General features: G+C 37.5%; 2 protein-coding genes across 2 annotated transcripts; both read left to right on the forward strand.

Annotated features, from left to right (window-relative positions):
- Positions 1-1,152: 1,152 nt before the first annotated feature.
- Positions 1,153-2,088, forward strand: LOC148512011 (putative olfactory receptor 2B3). Its single transcript, XM_088482397.1, has one exon. It carries the CDS (start codon positions 1,153-1,155, stop codon positions 2,086-2,088), a length of 936 nt encoding a protein of 311 aa, XP_088338523.1.
- Positions 2,089-19,618: 17,530 nt separating this feature from the next.
- On the forward strand, positions 19,619-20,554 carry LOC148512012 (olfactory receptor 2B2-like). The gene has a single exon (XM_088482398.1). The coding sequence runs from the start codon at positions 19,619-19,621 to the stop codon at positions 20,552-20,554; it is 936 nt and encodes a 311-aa protein (XP_088338524.1).
- Positions 20,555-20,761: the final 207 nt, after the last annotated feature.

Below are 20,761 nucleotides of genomic sequence, written 5' to 3' on the forward strand. Positions count from 1 at the left end.
TGTCCAACCATCCAACTAGTTGATTGGTTGGAATGAAAATCCTGTAACGTACGGGAGTAAATGATGATCAGCAATTTGCTCCTAAATGCCAGAAAACAGATGAAAATGATCATCAGACAAGTTTGTTAAATCTTTGATCTAAAGAATTTGTTCTAACAACAGTTTTGTCCATTTTCCAGTGTTTGGGAGCAAATTGCTGATTGTCATTTGCTTTCATACCTTACCAGATCTTCATTCCAACCAATCAACTAGTTGAATGGTTGGACAGAAAATCTTTACGTGTGTATGCACCTTAAGAAGTGTGGGGAACATATGATGCATAAGATAGTGGAATAGCATTAAGTAGAAAAAATAACTGTACTTCACCATTTATAATAATTGAGCATCCTTCCTCAGCTGGTGCTGTACTATTTACTTACATGCACTGTTGAGGATACCTTTCAGTTTTGAGTAAATGTGTATATCCCTATGTGTTTCTTTAAAACCAGGGCAGTTTCCCATGTTCAATGGCAGCTCTCTCACCAGTGAGGCAGCAGAAATTACCAAAGAGGAATAAATACAGTATAGCAAAATCAATGGGGGAGATGTACTAAGATCTGAAAAATTATAAACTAGAGAGTGATAAACGACCAGCCAATCAGCTCCTAACTGTTATGTTACAGGCTGTATTTGAAAAATTACAGCTGTGAGCTGATTGGCTGGTGGTTTATCACTGTCCACTTTATTACTTTTCAGAGCTTAGTACATCTGGCCTAATGTCATTTATATCACTGGGTCCAGGAGGTAAAATTAGCTCTACTAAACCACCTTGGCCTTGGTGTGAGGACACTACTTTGTGTAATTACAGAACAGCAGGTTCCTACGGCCTTCACATTGTCAGATGTTTCATAATTATTAGAAGATGATTACAGTAAGTTGGAGAAGAGGGTCAGAGCTGATCTAATGTGCAGCCACCTCTTACTGTCATCCACATGTCACTTCATATTGTTTATGTTACTTTATAGGAATTTTATCTGTTGTAATATAGTGAATATATTTACAAAGCACAGTGTAGTTTATTTCCTTTCAGTTTTTACTATCGAGAAACCAACACTATTAATAAAAAAAATTAAGAACAGATCACTGAGATCATTTTCCATTTTATCTTAAAGAATGCCTTGGAAAAATAACACAGATATAAAGGAATTTATTCTTCTTGGACTTTCCAGTGATCCCAGGACACAAGTTATTCTTTTCTATGTCTTCCTGCTTGTGTATATGATCATATTAATGGGAAACATTTCTATCATAATTCTAATTCTGACTGATGCCAACCTTCACACACCGATGTATTTCTTCCTTGGCAACCTCTCATTTCTGGATCTCTGCTATTCATCTTCCACTGTGCCGAGGATGCTGAACGATTTGATGTCATTGAAGAAAACTATCTCTTATGCTGAGTGTGCAACACAAATGTACATTTCTCTCTCCTTAGGGGAAACAGAGTGTGTTCTGCTTACTATTATGGCTTATGACCGTTATGTAGCAATATGTTATCCATTACATTATACTACAATCATGAGTAAAGTGGTTTGTTTGAGATTAGCCATGGGTACATGGATATGTGGGTTTCTTCTCTCTATTTCAGTTGCTATTCTTACACTCAATGTAAATCGTTGTGACAGTAATGAAATTAATAATTTCTTATGTGAAGTGCCAGAAATATTATCACTGGGTTGTGAAAATATTTTGCTTATTGAATTAATCATTTTTGTTGTTGGTGTGATTATTCTCATAGCACCAGTGACATTTATTGTAATATCTTATATTAATATAATTTTAAGCATTTTGAAAATGAAATCTACACCCGGGCAGCGGAAAGCTTTCTCCACCTGTGGGTCTCACATGATGGCTGTGACAATGTTTTATGGCTCAGCTATGGCTGCCTACATGAAACCTAGGTCAAGCTCTCTAGCAGGAAAAGACAAATTCATCGCTATATTTTATGGAATTTTTACACCAATGATGAATCCCTTGATTTATACACTTAGGAATAATGATGTAAAAGCTGCTTTTGTTAAATTTAGAATTAGAAACCTGTTTTGCTAAAATAAATATAGACTTTAGGTTGACAAAATACTGATATAATAGGTTGTTGAGTGAGCATCCTGGAATTAGTTTTGCAAGCTACGGTATTTAGGCTGCTCTTGAAAACTTCTTAACTCTGATTCTTTCTCCAAAGTAATGTTTACTGTCAACAGCACAGATACTGTAGCTACAGCACAGCTCATGCATATTGCCACAGTTTGAAGTACTGTATAAAAACAATGAAGGGTCAAGACCTATAGACAATCCAGAGGTCTGTTATACAAATTTTTGACCAGAGGTAAGAGACAGTGAGTACATTTAACACAATGTGTTACAAGCAAAAATTCACAGCATCAATCAATCCAATGAAGCAAGAAACAATGGGCCAAATTAAATAGGATGTGAGTTTAGAAAATGTAATAGAGTCTGAAAACAACAAACTCACATTATTTTCAAAATAAAAAATCTCTAACGATTTAAACTCTCATCCAGATGTTTTCCCATTTTGAAAATACAACTCAACCAATGTAAAAGTGTTACTGCTAATCTCTCACATTTTCTAAACTCTCACCCTATTATATTTGGCCCATGTTGTTAGGCAGAAGATAAAAGCATGCATACATCAAACTATTGTAACAGTGCTATTAATCCACCACTGATTAATGGCATATTCTAATTTGGTTTGTGTCAGCCTTCAGGAGTGATAGGGACTTCAAATCTGATGTTTATCATCAGCAGTTTTCAAATGACACTGAAAACCAATGCATAGTAAATACTGTTACTTTAAATATTAAACCACTGTTGATACCTGTTGAATTTAAAGAGACAGCAAATATAACGCAAAGTTGATTTACCCCTTAGAGTAATTTCCAGACAATTTTCTAATTACCTCTTCACTGCTGTTAATAATGTCACTAGATTACTGCATTTTGCTAGTAGTGGACCTGCTAGTTATCTTCCAAGTATGAGAATGCCCAGTTCAATATTAGGTGCTCCACATTACCATGCATCTTCTGTAACTTTCCAGGAAACACAAGCTCGCTCTGAGACAAGGTGTGTCAAATCCAAAATGGCCATAATTATATCTGAATAGAAAACTGAGAATGAAGAAGTATTTGGGAATTCACAGTGTCCTGAGGAAAGTCTAAGGCTGGGTTCACACTATAATGATATCTACATGATTTGTCATTTCCAGGCAAATTGGAATTTAAAATTGTGAAGATTGTTCAATGTGCACCAGCAATTGTGTGCTCCCATGACTCTTTTAAGTTACAAGGCTAAGAAAAAATGATGATGATTAATACATTGTGCATATTAGTTTAAAATTTGCTAATGTGTAATAGGACAAGGGGGTATTGTTGGATGTGATAATAATGAGGATATTTAGATGAGCATGTTGAATTTGAACAAGATATGTAGGATGGTGTTGAGTGTGTTGCAGTAAGGCAACCACCAGTTGAATCACCTCATGCCTTTGATAAGTACATTGTTATGTCTGGGGAAAAAGACAAAATAATAAATTTTATGTGTGTTGAATATTTTTACTTCAACATTTGCTGAATCATTTGTAGCTTTTTCATCACAAACTAAGTAGAGGTAGAGAAGGTAACCATGTGTTGCAGTACTCTTATTCAAGTGGTTTATCAAGAGCAAGAAGATTATGCTTATTAACAAGATTTTCAGCTCTTAGCAGCAATACATCATGCTCTCTCCATCACCAATACTTTAATGATCAAGCTCCTTATTAGTCATCAGTCCTGCTATAGTTTATTTACAAATGAAGACTGATTAACCTACCACAATCAATAGTTCTCAAGAAGAATGCTTGTACAGTGGGGCTGCTGTTGTTACATCTGAAATTTCATTATAGGAGGGGAACAAGAAAAATAAGTATAAGTTTACTAAATATTTATTTATATATTTATTTATTAACAGTTTCTTATATAGCGCAGCAAATTCCTTTGAACTTTACAATTTGAATCCACATTAACATTATACTGGGTTGTAAAAAACATACATACATAAAAGACATACAAAAGGGTAAGAGGGCCCTGCTCGCATGCTTACATTCTATAGCAATTTTATGTGAAAATATCATTGGGAAAGAGCAGCAAGTATGAGAGCTAGAATTCTGTTGTACTAAAGATCACTAAAGCTATGATTTGATGTGAAACCATTTCTTGACACGAAAGCATAATGTTCTTGAAAGATTTTTGAGATCATGTGTCCAAGCTAGAGATGAGCGTGTTTGGTTTCTGGGAAACCAAACCCACCCGAACTTAAAAGTTCAAAGCAGATCTACCCGCCAAGCTTGGATCATCTTCTCTGCATCAGATCTCGGTGTTTTGGTTTCTTTCACTTCTGTCTGTCAGATCCAATCAGCATCCGCTGCCATGGCAACAGGCCACTGGTTGGTTAAGAATTGCTGACCCCCAACCAACCAGTGGCCTGGTAAAATGGTAGCAGCTGCTAATTGGATCCCACAGACAGAAGTGACAGAAACCATAAGGGGGACCTCTCCACTTTAGCTGCAGTGCAAAGAGAGGTGGGGACTCCTGGCTTCTTGTTGGGAACATGGTTTACCTGATTGGAGTAGTCTGATAAAGGCTTCCAAGCTATAGCAGCAAAGGGTGATCACAGAGCTATTCCTATGCTATGGGGTCTCTGAGACATGGAGGAGGAATGATGGCCAGGGTGTAATGGGCCACTGCTGTATGGATCCAGGGCTCCACCAGTGGCTTCTTGTAGAGGATGGTCTGGGGCACTGGAGGAGGAGGTGTCAAGGGGTTTTTGTCATGGAGTGGATAGATGGGAGCCTGGGGCCTGCTCTTTACTGTATAGTTGAAATTATCTGATGCCCACAGGAAGCCCACACACCCATATTTACAGAGTCTATCACCCTGACATCAGGAGAATATATAACATAATGTACATATCTTGTGTGTCTATTCTATACCATAACATAGCGACCTGTAGTTGTTTCAATATTATGGGAAGTCCCAGTATGGCATGCTGCCATGTGTTGTCCCACAAGCCTGGCTGCAATGTCTGGACCATTGAAGCCTCCTCTTGCTTGTTAATCCAAATATTGTTATTTTTTGGAGGAGATATCGTAAGTATCACTTGTCAGTCTTCTTTCTCATTGCTCCATTTTGTATTTGTAATCAGCTGTGGACAGAATCATATTTAGTCATCCATCTCACCACTAATGCATGCATATATTATCCTAACTTATCATATGGGAGGATCGCATTGATTTACCAACAAAGTGATTTTATTAATGCCTGGTTCAAACTGTGATTTTACTTTCATGATCGCCTTTATTCAACTGATATCCTGTTTGCCACTGCTATGCCGCAATGTTTCATAGATGTCCTATATTATTTTATACTGGCATGTGTTTGTGCCGCTGCTTTGTTGCTTTATTTAGCCTGCCAGCCAGCTCACTGCATCCTTTGGCTGATGTGGGTGAAAGCAATATTGTCAGCTATGAGGTGATCTAACTTGACTGAAAATTGATGTTTTTGAGGTTAATAATACTGTAGGAAAATATACAGGCCCAAATTACATGATTTTAGCTGTTTTAAAAAAAAAATGTAAATACAGATTCAAAACACGTGAGGATAGTTTAGGCAAAACCAAAACATAATGATGAATTAGAACAAATACCAACACCAAAACATGGGAGTCCATGAACATCTCTGGTCCAAACTTACAAATTCTATCTCAATTTAATTTGTTCTGAATAGTAATTCCTCACCTGTATGAAGAGGTTAAAGGCAAATAAATTAAATCCTAAAAAAATCTATTTTCTGGAGTATCCACATAGCTACGGAGAGTGGAAACATGGCACATGACCGTGACAACCCACTGGCAGCAGCACTTTAATAGCATCATTGACTTCCTCCTCATCTTGTCAGCATAGTAATGTGATCACACAACATCAGGTCATTCACGTGCAGCTACTGTGTGTATTCTGTCTTCACTAAATACAGTCAATGTTGGAAAAACTCAGGAATGTCAGAGCAAAATAGATCATCCTGCTAAGTTCAGGATTCATCATTGCCAATAATTGAGCAAACATTGTGTGTGCTTTACAATTGCGCTAATTTATTTATTTATTTATTTATTAACAGTTTCTTATATAGCGCAGCATATTCCCTTGCACTTTACAAAAGGCTAATGTTTGCATACACAATTAACTTGGTGTTCAAAATTTCCTAAACAATCAGAGGCACATATAGCTGATGTTACCTGTAGACCATAATATTATCGGCAGATGCCTAGAAGTTGGTAGGTCCATAGCGGATGTGAGCAAGGTGTTTAGTCTACACATTGGGACATATTCAATAGGGCGCGAGGTTTAGCAAGGTAAAAACCTTGCGCAACTCGTGCCCAAATCCGGAATACCGCGGGTATGTGCGCTCCCGATACCCGCAGTATTCAATTTTAAAAATAGTGGTTGCGGGCTTTTCAGTGCTGAAAACCCCACAGTGAATTAAATAAAAAAACCTTACTTACCTGGCCAGGGCTTTCCGATGGTCTCCATGGCTCCCGATGGCCTCCTCTCTATCTTCTTTTTGGAGGGGGCTGCTGGGAGGCTCTAGGGGCAGGTGGGAGGGGAAAGGGCTGCTGGGAGTTGTAGTTCTCCCAGCACCCATTCCAGGGGGGCCACACAAACACCGGGGGTCACACAGACTCATGCACACACACTGTCACTCATAAACACTTACAAGCACCACACACACTGACATACTCACCGTTGCTGCAGAAGACCTGGCTCCCGATGAAGGATGCAGAAGACAGCACAAAAGGAGTAAGAAATTAAGGACTAATTAAGCTAATTGGATACTTCAAATTACTTAATTAGTCCTCAGCGGGGGTGCTGTGATGGTGTCAGAGCAAGTCCCAAGGATTTTACATAAAATCATTGATTTTAGGTAAAATCACGCTTGCTCAGAAGGTGCGTAAAAAAAACATCTCCTGGCGCATGTTTTAAAAAAACACGCACCTAATAGAATAGCAAAAAACCTGCATCTGCAGGAAAAACCTTGCAGGTGTGGGTTTTTTGCTATTCTCACAACCTATTGAATATGCCCCATTGACTCCAAACAAAAGTTGGCTTTATTGCATATAACAGGATACAAACATCACTCAATACGACAAGGTATCTCTTGGGCTAAGTACTGTACAGCCGTACAGCATTGTGATGCTCTAATAACACAGTGACAGTTTTGAGCACATACAGTTCCTATTAATGAGGAATGTAAACAAGTTGTTCACCTTGTCTCTCTGACCTTTAAGTTTGGTAAATAAGAGAATGCACATAGTGATTAAACATGTAACTACATAATAACAAAAATATGATGTATTTTGAGGTGTATTAAAATTTTATTTATTTATCAAATGTATCTAGCAGTGCAATTATTTGGAAGTGTTACAGTTTCCGTAATTATTAGTTATTAGTTTTCTGGGGTTGCAAATTCCACTTTGCTTTGCATGCTGCTGGAACACATTTTTTTATATATTTTTATATATCTTTATAAATTTAAAATTATTCATATTTTGTCATTAATCCCAGCCCGAGCCACTCTTTTTTCTATTTATAGAGATACATGCTGACTGGTTCGCCCCATACACCACTTTCTCCCCATTCTCTCCCTCTCCCCCTATATTTCTTATCCTTTATGTGACTTTCTTTATTTTGTTCCTACAAATGCCTTATCCTTATGGTTCTTGTTAGGATTATCATTTTTCTTGTGTTATATTGCCTGAGGGTACTTATTTAGATAGTCTTTATTTAGATAGTCTTTTCAATATAGCCTCTCTAGATTATGCCGGTAATCTACTGTTATCCAAATTTTGCATTTTTGTTACTTTTGACTATTTTCTATCTTCAACTATGCCTTTGTTACCATTTACTGTTTTTTTTTCTGTATATTGCAAAAAATTAAAAGAATGTAATAAACAATTTTTTAAAAAAAATTGATGTTCCTATAAGCTTGAGATAGCAATGTGAAGCCCAAAAATCACATTAGGGCATACATAAAAAGTGATACAGTAGACGTGACTCTGAGGATTTTTTAGAGTAGCATCCCCACTCCAACAATTGGGATTAACAGTATCAGACCAACCACATGGACACCAAACAGACAAAGAGATTTAAGTTTATAGGTAGACAAAGCAGAAATGGGAAAACAGTTCAAAGAAAACCCCAAAAATATTCTAAAGGAAGATAATCCCTTGAATGTATATAATCTTTCCTCAAAACAACTTGATCCTTACCAACTCTTTCTATTAAGTAACCTTCAGCAGAGATGGTGACCTCATGAGGCAAAATCTTTCTCTTGGACTGTGTGTGTTTCCTTCATCTTGACCCACAATTATTTTTCTTTATCTGACACTTTTTATGTTCAGGTGATTGGAACAGCAATACCCCAACTGTAACCACTTTGATTTCAACAAGAGCAACTAAATATTAAAGATTTATTGTGTTGCTTTAATGTGCAGTGTCACATGTCCACAGCAGCCCATTGCTATCAGAGATGTGATCATTCTGCCCCTCAAATAATAATTACACATATGTAATCACTTCAATTCCATCAAGAGAAAAATAAATTTTGGAAACCTTCCTGACTTGTGGGTGTGTCATAGGAGTGTCATGGACATGTATCAGGCAGAAACTCCATGTGGTGCATATGGGGTAGGGAAACATGTTACTAAAATATCCCTTGTACCTAGCATGGGGCTGGTGTAAGTGCAGATACTAACAATGTCGGCGTAATTTCAGTGGCCTCACAGGTGCCGGCTTGCACATGCTAGATGGTACTGGTCATTACCACATATTGCTTCCGCACTAAACTACAATCATCTTTGCCTCTTTCTTAATCTAAATGGGTTTTGCCTGGAACTTTGAGACAACTACTGTAGGTGCCGCTCCTCCACATAAAGAAGTGACATCACTGAGTATTTGTCTACAATGTTAGTATATTCAGACTCACTGTTTTTGTTTAGTACATTATTATGAACATGGGGCCTGATTCAGAGCCGAACGCTCTGACCAGAACGCTCGCTCTGAATCAGGGCCCTCCTCCCTAAAAATGGAGTGGTGTCTTGGACGCTCGCATAGCTGTGGGTTACCACCCACAGCTATGCGAGCATCCATGATGATGGTCGCGATGGTCAAGACCATCGTGACCATCGGGCTTGCGACGAGACCCTGCGGTAAGGTCTCGGTGACCGCAAGCCCTGGAGTGATTTTGGCTATATCAGAGCCAAAATCACTCCCACTGACACTAGTGATGTCAGTGGGGCCAGACTCAGATGGTTGGCGTTCCCAAGGGAAGGCCTCCATCTGGCAGCCATGCCCCTGGCACGCCCACCAAAGGGGGCGTGCTGTCACTCAACATCGACAGCACGCCCGCTTTGGTGCGAGACCCTGAACGACGAATTCCTCGTTGCTCGCCGGGTCTCGCACATGCGCACGACGGAGCTCCCTCCATCGTGTGCATGTGCATTCAGCCACCATCGACCCGCTTGCGAGCGTCCTTCGCTCATGAGCGGGTCTGAATCAGGCCCTGGATGTGTGCTGTAACCTACAATTATTTGGAGTTATAGAGGTTAAAACTAAAAGTTATAATAAAGTTTCCATGAGCAGCAACTTAAAATAATCTCTCAGGAAGAGCGTCCCCTGGTGGATGAGAGCACAAAGGTGCTTCTTTTATGTTTTTGTAGAGCATTGGTGTAATTGTACATTTGAGACATATGAACTGGGGTATATGACACTCAGGAATAATGTAGCTGTGATATTAAGGGTTATCCTGAAGCATAATAAGTCATTACTGGACATTTGCTAGAGTCTGTAGACAGCATAAGGTATGTCTTCTCATCATTTCGCAAGCTTGTATTTATGCATTTTTTTAGTAAAGTTATCAAATCAGCTCTGTAGAGTTATTTTAAAATCAGATGGTTATTGTTGTTTGAATGGCAACTAACATTTTTTGATCTTTATGATTATTCCAAGTTTGTTTTAAAATAGGTTTATTTTGTACCATATGTTAGTGACAACAAAAATGTTGTATGTTTCATACATTAAGAGGGAAATTGTTTTAAAAATAATGAGCAGTACTGTTACTATTTTTTCATATACATATAAATGATAAGAATCAAATTTATACACATTTGCATGTCTGCATACACAACCACACACACAGACAGAGTAGTACTATAAATAAGGCAGGGAAAGTTTTTTTTTTTAAAATGTCTTATGTCATAGATTTTTTTATGGATTTGAGTGATAGAAGACACGTATAATTCTATAGATAGTAGAGGCTGCAGAGCTCCGTAGTAAGCAAAATATTGAACATTTTAAAAACATCTTCATCTTGTGGCAAATAATTTTAAGTTTATAGAACTTTAGTACTTTAGTAGTATGAACACAAAACAGAAAAAGATAGAACAGTTATTGTATTGTATGCTCTAGATACACAGGTATATGAACAATTTTAAAATAGAGATTTTATTGGTATATATTAAAATAAAATAAATTGGGAACTCAATATAATGGCGAAGTATTTAAAAAAATGTGAAATAGTAGGAAATAAAGTGTAATAAAATTAATATGTATAAAATTCTGTGGCTGCTGTTCAAAAAATGTTGTATAATATTCAAGGCTTAAACCCTTCTCATGTATCATTAATCTGTGTATATATAAACAGGTAAAATTCCATTGATATTCCAATGATGATGTTTTATGCTGTTGATAAAATAATTTAAGCTGTGCTGGTGGATTGTTTTATTAGAGGCAACTTCCTGATATATGCAGTAAATACCCTGTATTTATATCCCAGTTAATTTTAAAGTTCAGTGCAGGCTCAGGGCTATTTCCTTTTTAAACTGCTCAGATAACTGATTAGATTAGCAGCTTCACCCTGAATTTCTCTATCCTATCTGAGCAGGAAACCTCCATTCTGCAGCTCTTATATAACTAGATACAAAGTTGCAGTCTCAGGAATGTATCCCATTACTCAGCTCAGCTTGCTAGTTTGATTAGCAGCTGCACGCTGTGTGTGGTCCTCCTGTTAGAACTGCATACGGAGGACTCCTACAGCACAGTGTGACTGTTAGCTAGAATTACGGAGACACAGATATGTTAATATAACATCTGGTGGGAGGGATACAACAAGCTTGAAGCACAGCTGAAATTATATTTATCAACAGAATAAAACATCATTATTGGAATTTCAATTGAATTTCACCTGTTTATATATACACAGGTTAATGATAAAATAAAAGGGATTAAGCCCTGAATATTATACAATATTGTTGAACAGCAGCCACAGAATTTTATACATATTAATTTTATTATACTTTATTTCCTACTATTTCACATTTTATTAAATACTTCGCCATTATATTGAGTTCCCAATTTATGTTATTTTAATATATATTAATAAAATGTATATTTTAAAATTGTTCATATACCTGTGTATCTAGAGCATACAAAACAATAACTCTTCTTTCTTTTTCTGTTTTGTGTTCGTATAATCTATTAAGAGTTTTGGGGAGCACCTCATTGTGTTATAAATAAATTTATAGGGGTTTACCACCAAACATAAACATTTCAATGAGATTAGACTTCATATATAAAAGATTAAGGATCATATAACTAGTGCAGAATTGAAATATAAATTAGTGTTTTCATTCAAAGTACTGTAATAGTCCATCATATTTTGCATCAATGAAAGATCAAAGGTGATATAAGCTTGTTTTAGATTATGGTAGAGTATGTTTTAGAACTTGGCCAACCAGTGGAAGCCATCTTTCCAACCTCTGCAGTCTTAAAAGAGAATGCATTAGTGACTGAATTTATGCAAATGGCCTACAAACACCTTCCCTTGTGTCCATTCATGTGGCCGAATGTACATAATACGTAATACTGTTTGATGCATCCTTATACAGACCGATGTTTTGCACCTTCAAAATTTGCACCAGACCAAAGGCAGTTGCAGTTTCTCGCCTCCTATGCTAGCGGCTCTGAATGCAGCTGCTTGCATTTTCACACCTGTGATACTCTGATTGTAAACAAACTGAATGGCATTACTAGCCACCTCCCAGACACCAACCAGGAACACCCATCACCAGTCCGATACCGTGTGAATTGATCACAAAAGCTCTCTGTGTAAGATATGTGTCATAGGGCTTTTCATAAATTTCTGTGCAGTTGCAAAGAATCGCTCAACATTGGCATTGCATGTGGCCCAGAATCGTGCCCTAAATCTCCTGTTACTAGACATTTTTTCAATAATTCCTTAGTACAAGTTTCTTTTACACAAAATGGCCCTTGTAATATATAGCAAAACTCTAAAACTTTAAATTGATTTAAAAATGTTTTTTAATTCTTAGATTGTTTCTAGCAAACACCTAGACAGTGTCACATTTTGAAGTGTTGGTGAATAGAAAATACACACTGTATTCATATTATTTCTATAATATATTAATATATTTTATAATTTTGGTAATAATGGTCAAACAATAGGTATTAGTAATATCGTCAAATTGTCTGAACAATTGATAATAAGATTGTGTTTAATAAACTGTTAGACAATTAAAATAAGTAGTCATTAGGAACATAGAAATAGAATTTGACAGCAGATAAGAATCACTTGGCCAATCTAGTCTGCCCTTTTCTTAACCTTTTGGTAACTTCAACCCTCTTTGATCCTTAGTTCTTTCTAAGGATATTCCTATGCCATTCCCAAGCATGTTTAAATTGCTCTACTGTCTTAGCCTCTGCCACCTCTGATGGGAGGCTATTCACCTTGTCCACTACCCTTACTGTGAAGTAATTTTTCCTCAGATTTCCTTAGAACCTCCCTCCCCCCATTATCAGTGCATGTCCTCGTGCTCTAGTACTTCTCTTCCTATGAAGAATGTCTCCTTCCTGAACCTTGTTAAAACCCTTGATATATTTGAAAGTTTCTATCATATGCCCCCTCTTCCCCTTCTCTGATCAAAACTTTACATATTGAGATATTTTGGTCTCTCCGGGTAAGTTTTGTCAAGTTGCCTTTCTATGTACAGTTTCTAATGTATTTAAATCCATCTGGATATGTGGTCTCCATAATTGAACACAGTATTCTAGATGAGTCTGGACCAGTGATCTATACATTGGCATTGTTACTTCTTTGTTACATTTCTTCCCTAATTCAGATCATCTGACATAGTGACTCCTAGATCCCTTTTCTACTTTGTGGTTTCAATTATAGTACCATTGATACTTTATTCAACCTTTGGGTATTTGAGACCCAAGTGCATGATTTAGCATTATTTAGCATTAAACTGTAGTTGCCATGTTTTTGACCATTTCCATAGTCTACCTAGACCCTCTATCATTTGTTTTATCCCTCCTGGTGTGTCTACCCTGTTGCCTATCTTTCTTAAAAATCACTGGTCCAAGTACAGACCCCTGGGGTACTCTGCTGGTAACCTTTCCCTCCTGTGAATCCACTTACTACAACTCTTTTTTTTGCATCCAAATTATTATCCATTCAACCATCTTAGAATCCAATCCAAAACTTTCCAGTTGATTTAGCAGTCTGCACTGTGGGACTGTGTCAGAACCCTTACTAAAGTCTAGATAAGCTAAATATAAAAAACTCAAAAAGATTTGTTTGGCATGCTCTCCCCCCAGTAATCCATGCTGATTGGAATCCTGTAAATTCCTGGATTTAAGATATTCCTCAATGCTTTCCTTTAACAGTGGTTCCATTATTTTCCCTACTACTGATGTAAGGCTCACTTGTCAATAGTTACTTCCCTCTTCCTTGCTTCCAATGTTGTGCAGTGGGACCACATTAGCTCTTTTCCAGTCCTATAGAATTACTCCTAAAGCTAGTGACTTTTTAAATAATTCTGTTAGTGGTGTTGCTTGCACCTCTTTAAGCTCTTTTAGGATAATTGGATGTATCCCATCTGGCCCCAGTGATTCTTCCACTTTCAGTTCTGAGAGATCTGTTAGGACCTTCTCTGTAATAGCCCTTTTACACCAGAGCAAAAACCTGGGTTTTTGCTGGGTCTACCCGGGTAGCAGCTCAGTGTAAAAGGGTCCCTGAAAAGTAACCCAGGAAAAGTGACCCAGCAATCCAACCCAGGTAGCTACCAGGGTTGGACCCGGGTAATGGTGCAGTGTAAACAGTGCAACCCGGGTTATCTGACCTGGGTCATGAATAAAAGGAGCTGATTGGTGGTTGTTGGGCATTCACCTCCAACTTTTTATGACCTCACAGGTTTATCAGGGCAGACCTGAGTTCAGTGTGAACAGGGCTGACCTGGGAGTAACCCAGATCGAAGGTGCAGTGTAAATGGGTCTGACCTGGGTCTGACCAGGGTTGGAACCATGTCCAAAAACCTAGGTCGGACCTGGGTTTTTGCTGGAAAAGAGGTATTAATGTGGTTTCATCTACCTCATTAGTATGAATGTCCTTGCAACTTAACTGTGGCCCTTTCCCATATTTACCAGTGGTAAAATCAATGTATAGCACATAATCTATATACCGTACCTAGGCCAATATCCAGGATTATTAGGCCAGTTTAAAGTAGGCCATTAGATTTAAAAGGTAACCATCTTATTGCCAAATTACCATTAATATAATACATATTTTAACATGGTGTAGTCATGACATGTTGTTTTTATTCTAAGATAAGGTTCTCATATAAACCATGAGTTGTTCACAACACTCCAGACACAAGGACACTGTTTAAACTTCTAATCATTTAAAATGACCTTGAGACAATGTAATTTCTCAAAATGTACTAAATTTAGTCTATATTTAAATCTAGTTTGAGTAATATTTTGCAAGTCACCACTACTTGCTATATGCAAATACAAAGACTAAATAGACTATGAGTAGTGTCAGGAAGCCAGAACTTAATATCAATCTAAGATTTAATCTCCAGCTATAGAGAGTACATTATTGTACAGCCTTGTCCATGTTTTGGATCTGGTTGCAGGGGGAGAATTGAGGGTTATTGTTCCTATGTCACTTTATTTGGGCCCTTCTACTAAGGATCCTCAGACAACCATCCCTCAGGATGCATACCACTTACACTTTGAGGCTTGCTCCCAGTTCTTTTTTCCTTCTAAAAAAAAATGCACCATCATAGGACACTTCAAGGGGGCATCTCAGCATCAAGAAAATCGATTGCAGCAATAGCATAAGATGCAGCCGTGGCCTAATCTGCAGATCTGAATTTTACGTACAGATTTGGGTGCACAGTAGCAGAAATGTACGGCACACTAATGGACACTGACTAGAAGGTAAAGGTGGCTGGGTATAAAGATACACAGAGATGTTGTAGACATGTTATGGGTGTGTCATTGAAATCAGTTACGTACATTGATGCTCAAACGCTCACATGTAAGGCAAAAATCTGATGAAAATTATAGCGCTGGTACAAGTTTCAGTGCTGGGAACAGCACCCTGCAGTCAGTCAGATATGCATCCTGCAGACTTTACAGCACCCGAGAACATCCTGAGGATGCTACTGTGGTGCTGCTGTTCTTTCCATTGGCAGAGGCTACACCCGCTCAGCAGGACATCACAACATCATGCGGTAGAGGCATGGCCAACACACAGCATTGCAAAGCCCTGTTTTGGCACTCATAGTGATTCCTATTAACTATATGGTGGATTTTCGTATAGTACGATTTTCTGGCATGGCCAGTTGCTGCCGGTTTATATAGGGCTAATGTTTACTCACTAAGGAGTCAAATATTCAATGGCTGGATAGGGGGGAATCACCATGACCCTGAAATTGCAAGTCTCTGCGTGCAATTTGGATCTGCATCTAAGCACAGTAACCATTGGGGCTTTTGCCCCAATAATGGGTCCTTGCATATGGTATCAACATAGCATGTGTCTCTGAATCAGGCCAAGTATGTTTGCAATTGCAATTGGTTTTCCTTGCCTTAAACTTCATGGAAGTGATCAATTAAATTTGGACTTTCTTCCTGCCAGCTATTGTGTGTTATGAAATTATTTCTAATGGTTACATTATTTATATTTGGATTGCAGTCATGAAGGTTAATGAAAGAGTTAGACACATGGTAAGCCATCAACCTTAAGCAGCTTATTATATGATAGCAACTGCCCTGTTTCTCAAGAGAGTAGGAAGTGATGGTCCTAGCCCTGTCGCCAAAGAGAGCCGGTAGTGGTGGTCCCAGCCCTGTTTTCCATGAGAGTAGGAGTGGTGGCACCCGCCATGTCTCCTGCATGGAGAAGGAGCTGGCCATGATACCAAAGCAGTCTGAAAATGTGCTGAATCTCCACATAGTTCAGTATCAAAAGAGAAGCCCCAACAAATTAAATATCTAAATTTCATAAAATAAATAAAATATTTCAGATGTGTACAAGGGTCAAGAGAACAGGAAGGGAATAATAAAATAATGTATTTGTCTCCTCTATATACACATATTATTAAACTGGTTTATGATATAGAAAATATGGATCCTTTATACTTTTATTTTTTCACTTTATATTTTCTGTCAAATTTTAATCTTAATATTTCTGATTTTTTTTCTGTAACCATTCAGTATTTGGAAGAAGTCCCATCCTTAAATGTTGAAAAAAAATTCTAACAATACATGAAAGGATCATAATTGAATGATGCATAGTGTAAATATTTTTGATTACAATGTATACTTTATATAAAATCATTTGTTTCTGAACTGCACCACATAGTAAAACTCATACTTTATCTCTACTAATTATTCAATTATGAGTGTAGATGTTGAACCCCTTTCTTCTAAATAAACAAGGTATACCCCTGATTACAAGAAAAATCAAGGGGTAATAATCCATGTAGTTGTTTCATTTACTTGATTACTGTACATGGAGGGGGCACCATAGATCCCAGTTTTCAGAGAGAAATTGCCAGGGCATACCAAAATTACTTCTACAGTACATCACATGGGTGTAATAAGGCTTGTTCTAGGGCTGACCCTAGCTGGCTGCCATAAAGGGGATCCTCTACTTGAACAGGGAAAGTATTGGATGGGGGGAGCAGAGCTGGTTCTGATATACCAGTACACAATAATGTACTACTATACAAGGGTAAATATAAAAAATTTGATATACAGTAGCGCTCCTGTGTATGCTGTTAATTCACAATAAGAGGAACAACTTCACTGCTAAATATGAATACTTACAGTATCAAAACAAGGCATTGTGAATGGAGGAAAGCTTACACACCACATTGAGGAATACAATACATTGTACAAAATTTGGTAAATGTCCCGCATTAAAAAAATTACGTAAAAGAATACAGATCAAAGTTTACTGATATATTTTATATTGTTTATATCTACTAACGGACATTGATCTTCTTTATTATGATTCAGGAATATTTTTCAAAAGAATAATCATCTTTTTCATATACTGTATAATAAACTTGCATACTGTAGATACTTCTGTGTCTCAGTTATAGTGTTCATTCCGCATGACCATAAGGTTACTAAGAAGTCTTATAATTTTCTTATCTGTGACAAAGCTGCATCATTGTACGCAGTCATTTGGATTTGTGAAGCCGCTGGTGGGTGTCTCAAGACAACCAACCAGTGGCTGCAATATTTCCTTATTTTCACACAGCTGCTGTGTACAATTTTGAAGCAGTGGTAGATTTAGCACTGATCTCTGTATTTGGCCTATGGTCTGGAAGATGCCTGTTTGCCTAGGAAAATAACCAATGCCATCATCATATAACAAAGGTTCAATTACCTAATATATAGTACAGTAACAGAAGTTTTGGTCCAGGGTAAAATGTGAACTTCCCTGATCAAACAATTTTATATTGTTAAACTATATTTCCAAATTTGGTATACCATTTGAATCAGTAGTTTGGTTTCTTTAGAATTTGTGCCTTAAAGAAGTTTACTGTCCCCAAGCCTTTCACATATATAATCCTGCCAGTTGTGGATTATCTCTACTTCCCCTCAATTTCATTAGCCTCATCACATAGTGTCTCTTCAACTCCAGCTCCCTTCTATTTCTCCAGCTTCACAGTTCCATTCTGTCACTCCAGCCCCCAGAGTCTCTCCAATTCCAGGCATCTTCTATCACTCCAGCTCCCTTCTGTATCTCCAGCTCCCCATGGGCACATAAGTTCTGGTGGTCTTCTGTCAATTCAGATCCCCAGTGTATCTCCAGCCCCCAGTGTATCTCCAACTCCATACCACTTCATTCTTTCCAGCTCCCTCTTTCTTTCCAGCCCAATTCTGTCTCTCCAGCCAACTAATGTCTACTAAGCCCCGCAGAACCTCTCTATACCCAACCCTCTTCTCTCTCTACAGCTTGCCATTGTCTATTCACCCCCCCTTCTCTTCAGAGCCACCAGTATCTCTCAAACACCAGCCATGTTCTACCTCTAATGCTCCCTAGCACCCTTTTATCTTTGCATTTCCTTCCCCCTACATCCCTCCAACTCAAGCCCAGCATCTGAGTCACACTACACATGTATTCCAATGGTTACCACACAAAAATGCAGTTTTAAACTGCATCCAGAGAGATTAAATTATAGTGGGTGTTTATATGAGATAACAGTAGGGTGGCTAACCAGACATGGGCATTTCACGGTTAGTGACTCTGTCTAAAGATGCAGTTGCTCTGACACAGACAGCCATGTTTAGACTAAGAAACTGCACTTCCATAGGGCTGGTGCAATATTTAGTGGTGCAAATGATATGTGTGCTTTAATATGCACACTGATGCACTATTGTTGCAGCTGCTGGGTAAAGATGCAGCTGCATTCATCTCTGAATCAGTCCCTAGAGGAGATGTAGTGTGGTTTGAATGAGGAGAGATAGATATAAGGAGGGAGTTGAATTATAATCCTGTCACTGTAAAAATATTAAGACAATAGTCTATTGGCAACTACCTCTCTTCCTCACAATTTATAGTAACAGAGGGACCTTCCTCAGCTGTTGATGGAGGATGTCTTTACTTTTATACTGCATATGTACTGTTACAGACATCTGTCAGTTTAAAGTTACTGTGTGTAGACCTTTGTTTAACTTTAGTGTCAACCTTCCTGATAAATATAGAGTCAGGATAGTTTCCCATGTTCATTGGCAGCTCTTTTACCAGGGAGGCAACAGAGATCACTAATGATGGACTGATAGAGCAAAATCAATCACAGTTATTTCACGGGATCCAGGAGATAAAATGAGTTCTACTAAGCCATCTTGTCCTTGGTGTGAGGACACTACTTGGTGCAATTACAGTACAGCAGGTTCCTTTGGCCTTCACAATGTCAGATGTTTTATAATTAAATGAGAATGATTTCAGAGGCAAAGAGCTGCAGCCAACTCTTACTGTCATCCACATGACACTTCATTATGTTTATGTTACTTTTAGGCATTTTATCGGTTATATATGGTGAAATATTTACAAAATACAATGTAGATGATTTTCTTTTCAGTGTTTTGCAATTGAATAAACAAAAATAATTATTTAATAACTGATCACTGAGATCATTTTCCATTTTATCTTAAAGAATGCCTTGGAAAAATAATACAGTATTATTGGAATTTATTCTTCTTGGACTTTCCAGTGAGCCCAGGACACAAGTTATTCTTTTCTTTATCTTCCTGTTTGTGTATATGATCACATTTATTGGAAACATTTCTATCATAATTCTAATTCTGACTGATGTCAATCTTCACACTTCTATGTATTTCTTCCTTTGTAACCTCTCATTTCTGGATCTCTGCTTTTCATCTTCCACTGTGCCGAGGATGCTGAAAGATTTGATGTCAGTAAAGAAAACTATCTCTTATGCTGAGTGTGCAGCACAAATGTATATCTCTCTCTCCTTAGGGATAAATGAGTGTATTCTGCTTGCTGTTATGGCTTATGACCGTTATGTAGCTATATGTTATCCATTACATTATACTACAATCATGAGTAAAGCAGTATGTGTGAGATTAGCCATGGGTACATGGATATGTGGGTTTATTTTCTCTACTTCACTTGTTACTATTACACTCAGTGTAAATCGTTGTGGCAATAATGAAATTAATAATTTTGTATGTGAGGTGCTAGAAGTGTTATCACTCGGTTGTGAAAATATTTTTCTTATTGAATCAGTCATTTTTGTTCTTAGTGTGATTATTCTCATAGCACCAGTCACATTTATTTTAATATCTTATTTTCAAATAATTTTAAGCATTTCAAAAATGAAATCTGCAGCTGGGCAGCGGAAAGCTTTCTCCACCTGTGGGTCTCACCTGATAGTTGTGACAATGTCTTATGGCTCAGGTATAGCTGCCTACATGAAATCTAGGTCAAGCTCTCTAGCAGGAACAGACAAATTCATTACTATATTTTACGGAATTTTTACACCAATGATGAATCCTTTGATTTATACACTTAGGAATAATGATGTAAAAGCTGCTTTTCTTAAATGTAGAATTAGAAACATGTTCTTCTAACTTAAATTTTTACATTAGATTGAAAAAACACCAATATTAGATGGTGTTGAGAGAGCATCTTGTAAGTAATTTATCAAACTATTTGGTCTTCCCATGAAAACTTCTAAGATGTTAATTTTGTCTGTCAACACCACAAAAAACTATTTCACAGCTCATGCTTATTGCCATTAAACAATCCATAGGTCTGTTATACAACATATTCAGCAG

This window comes from Taudactylus pleione, unplaced genomic scaffold (genome assembly GCF_031769625.1).
Source record: "Taudactylus pleione unplaced genomic scaffold, aTauple2 ptg000286l, whole genome shotgun sequence".
NCBI classification, from domain to species: domain Eukaryota; kingdom Metazoa; phylum Chordata; class Amphibia; order Anura; family Myobatrachidae; genus Taudactylus; species Taudactylus pleione.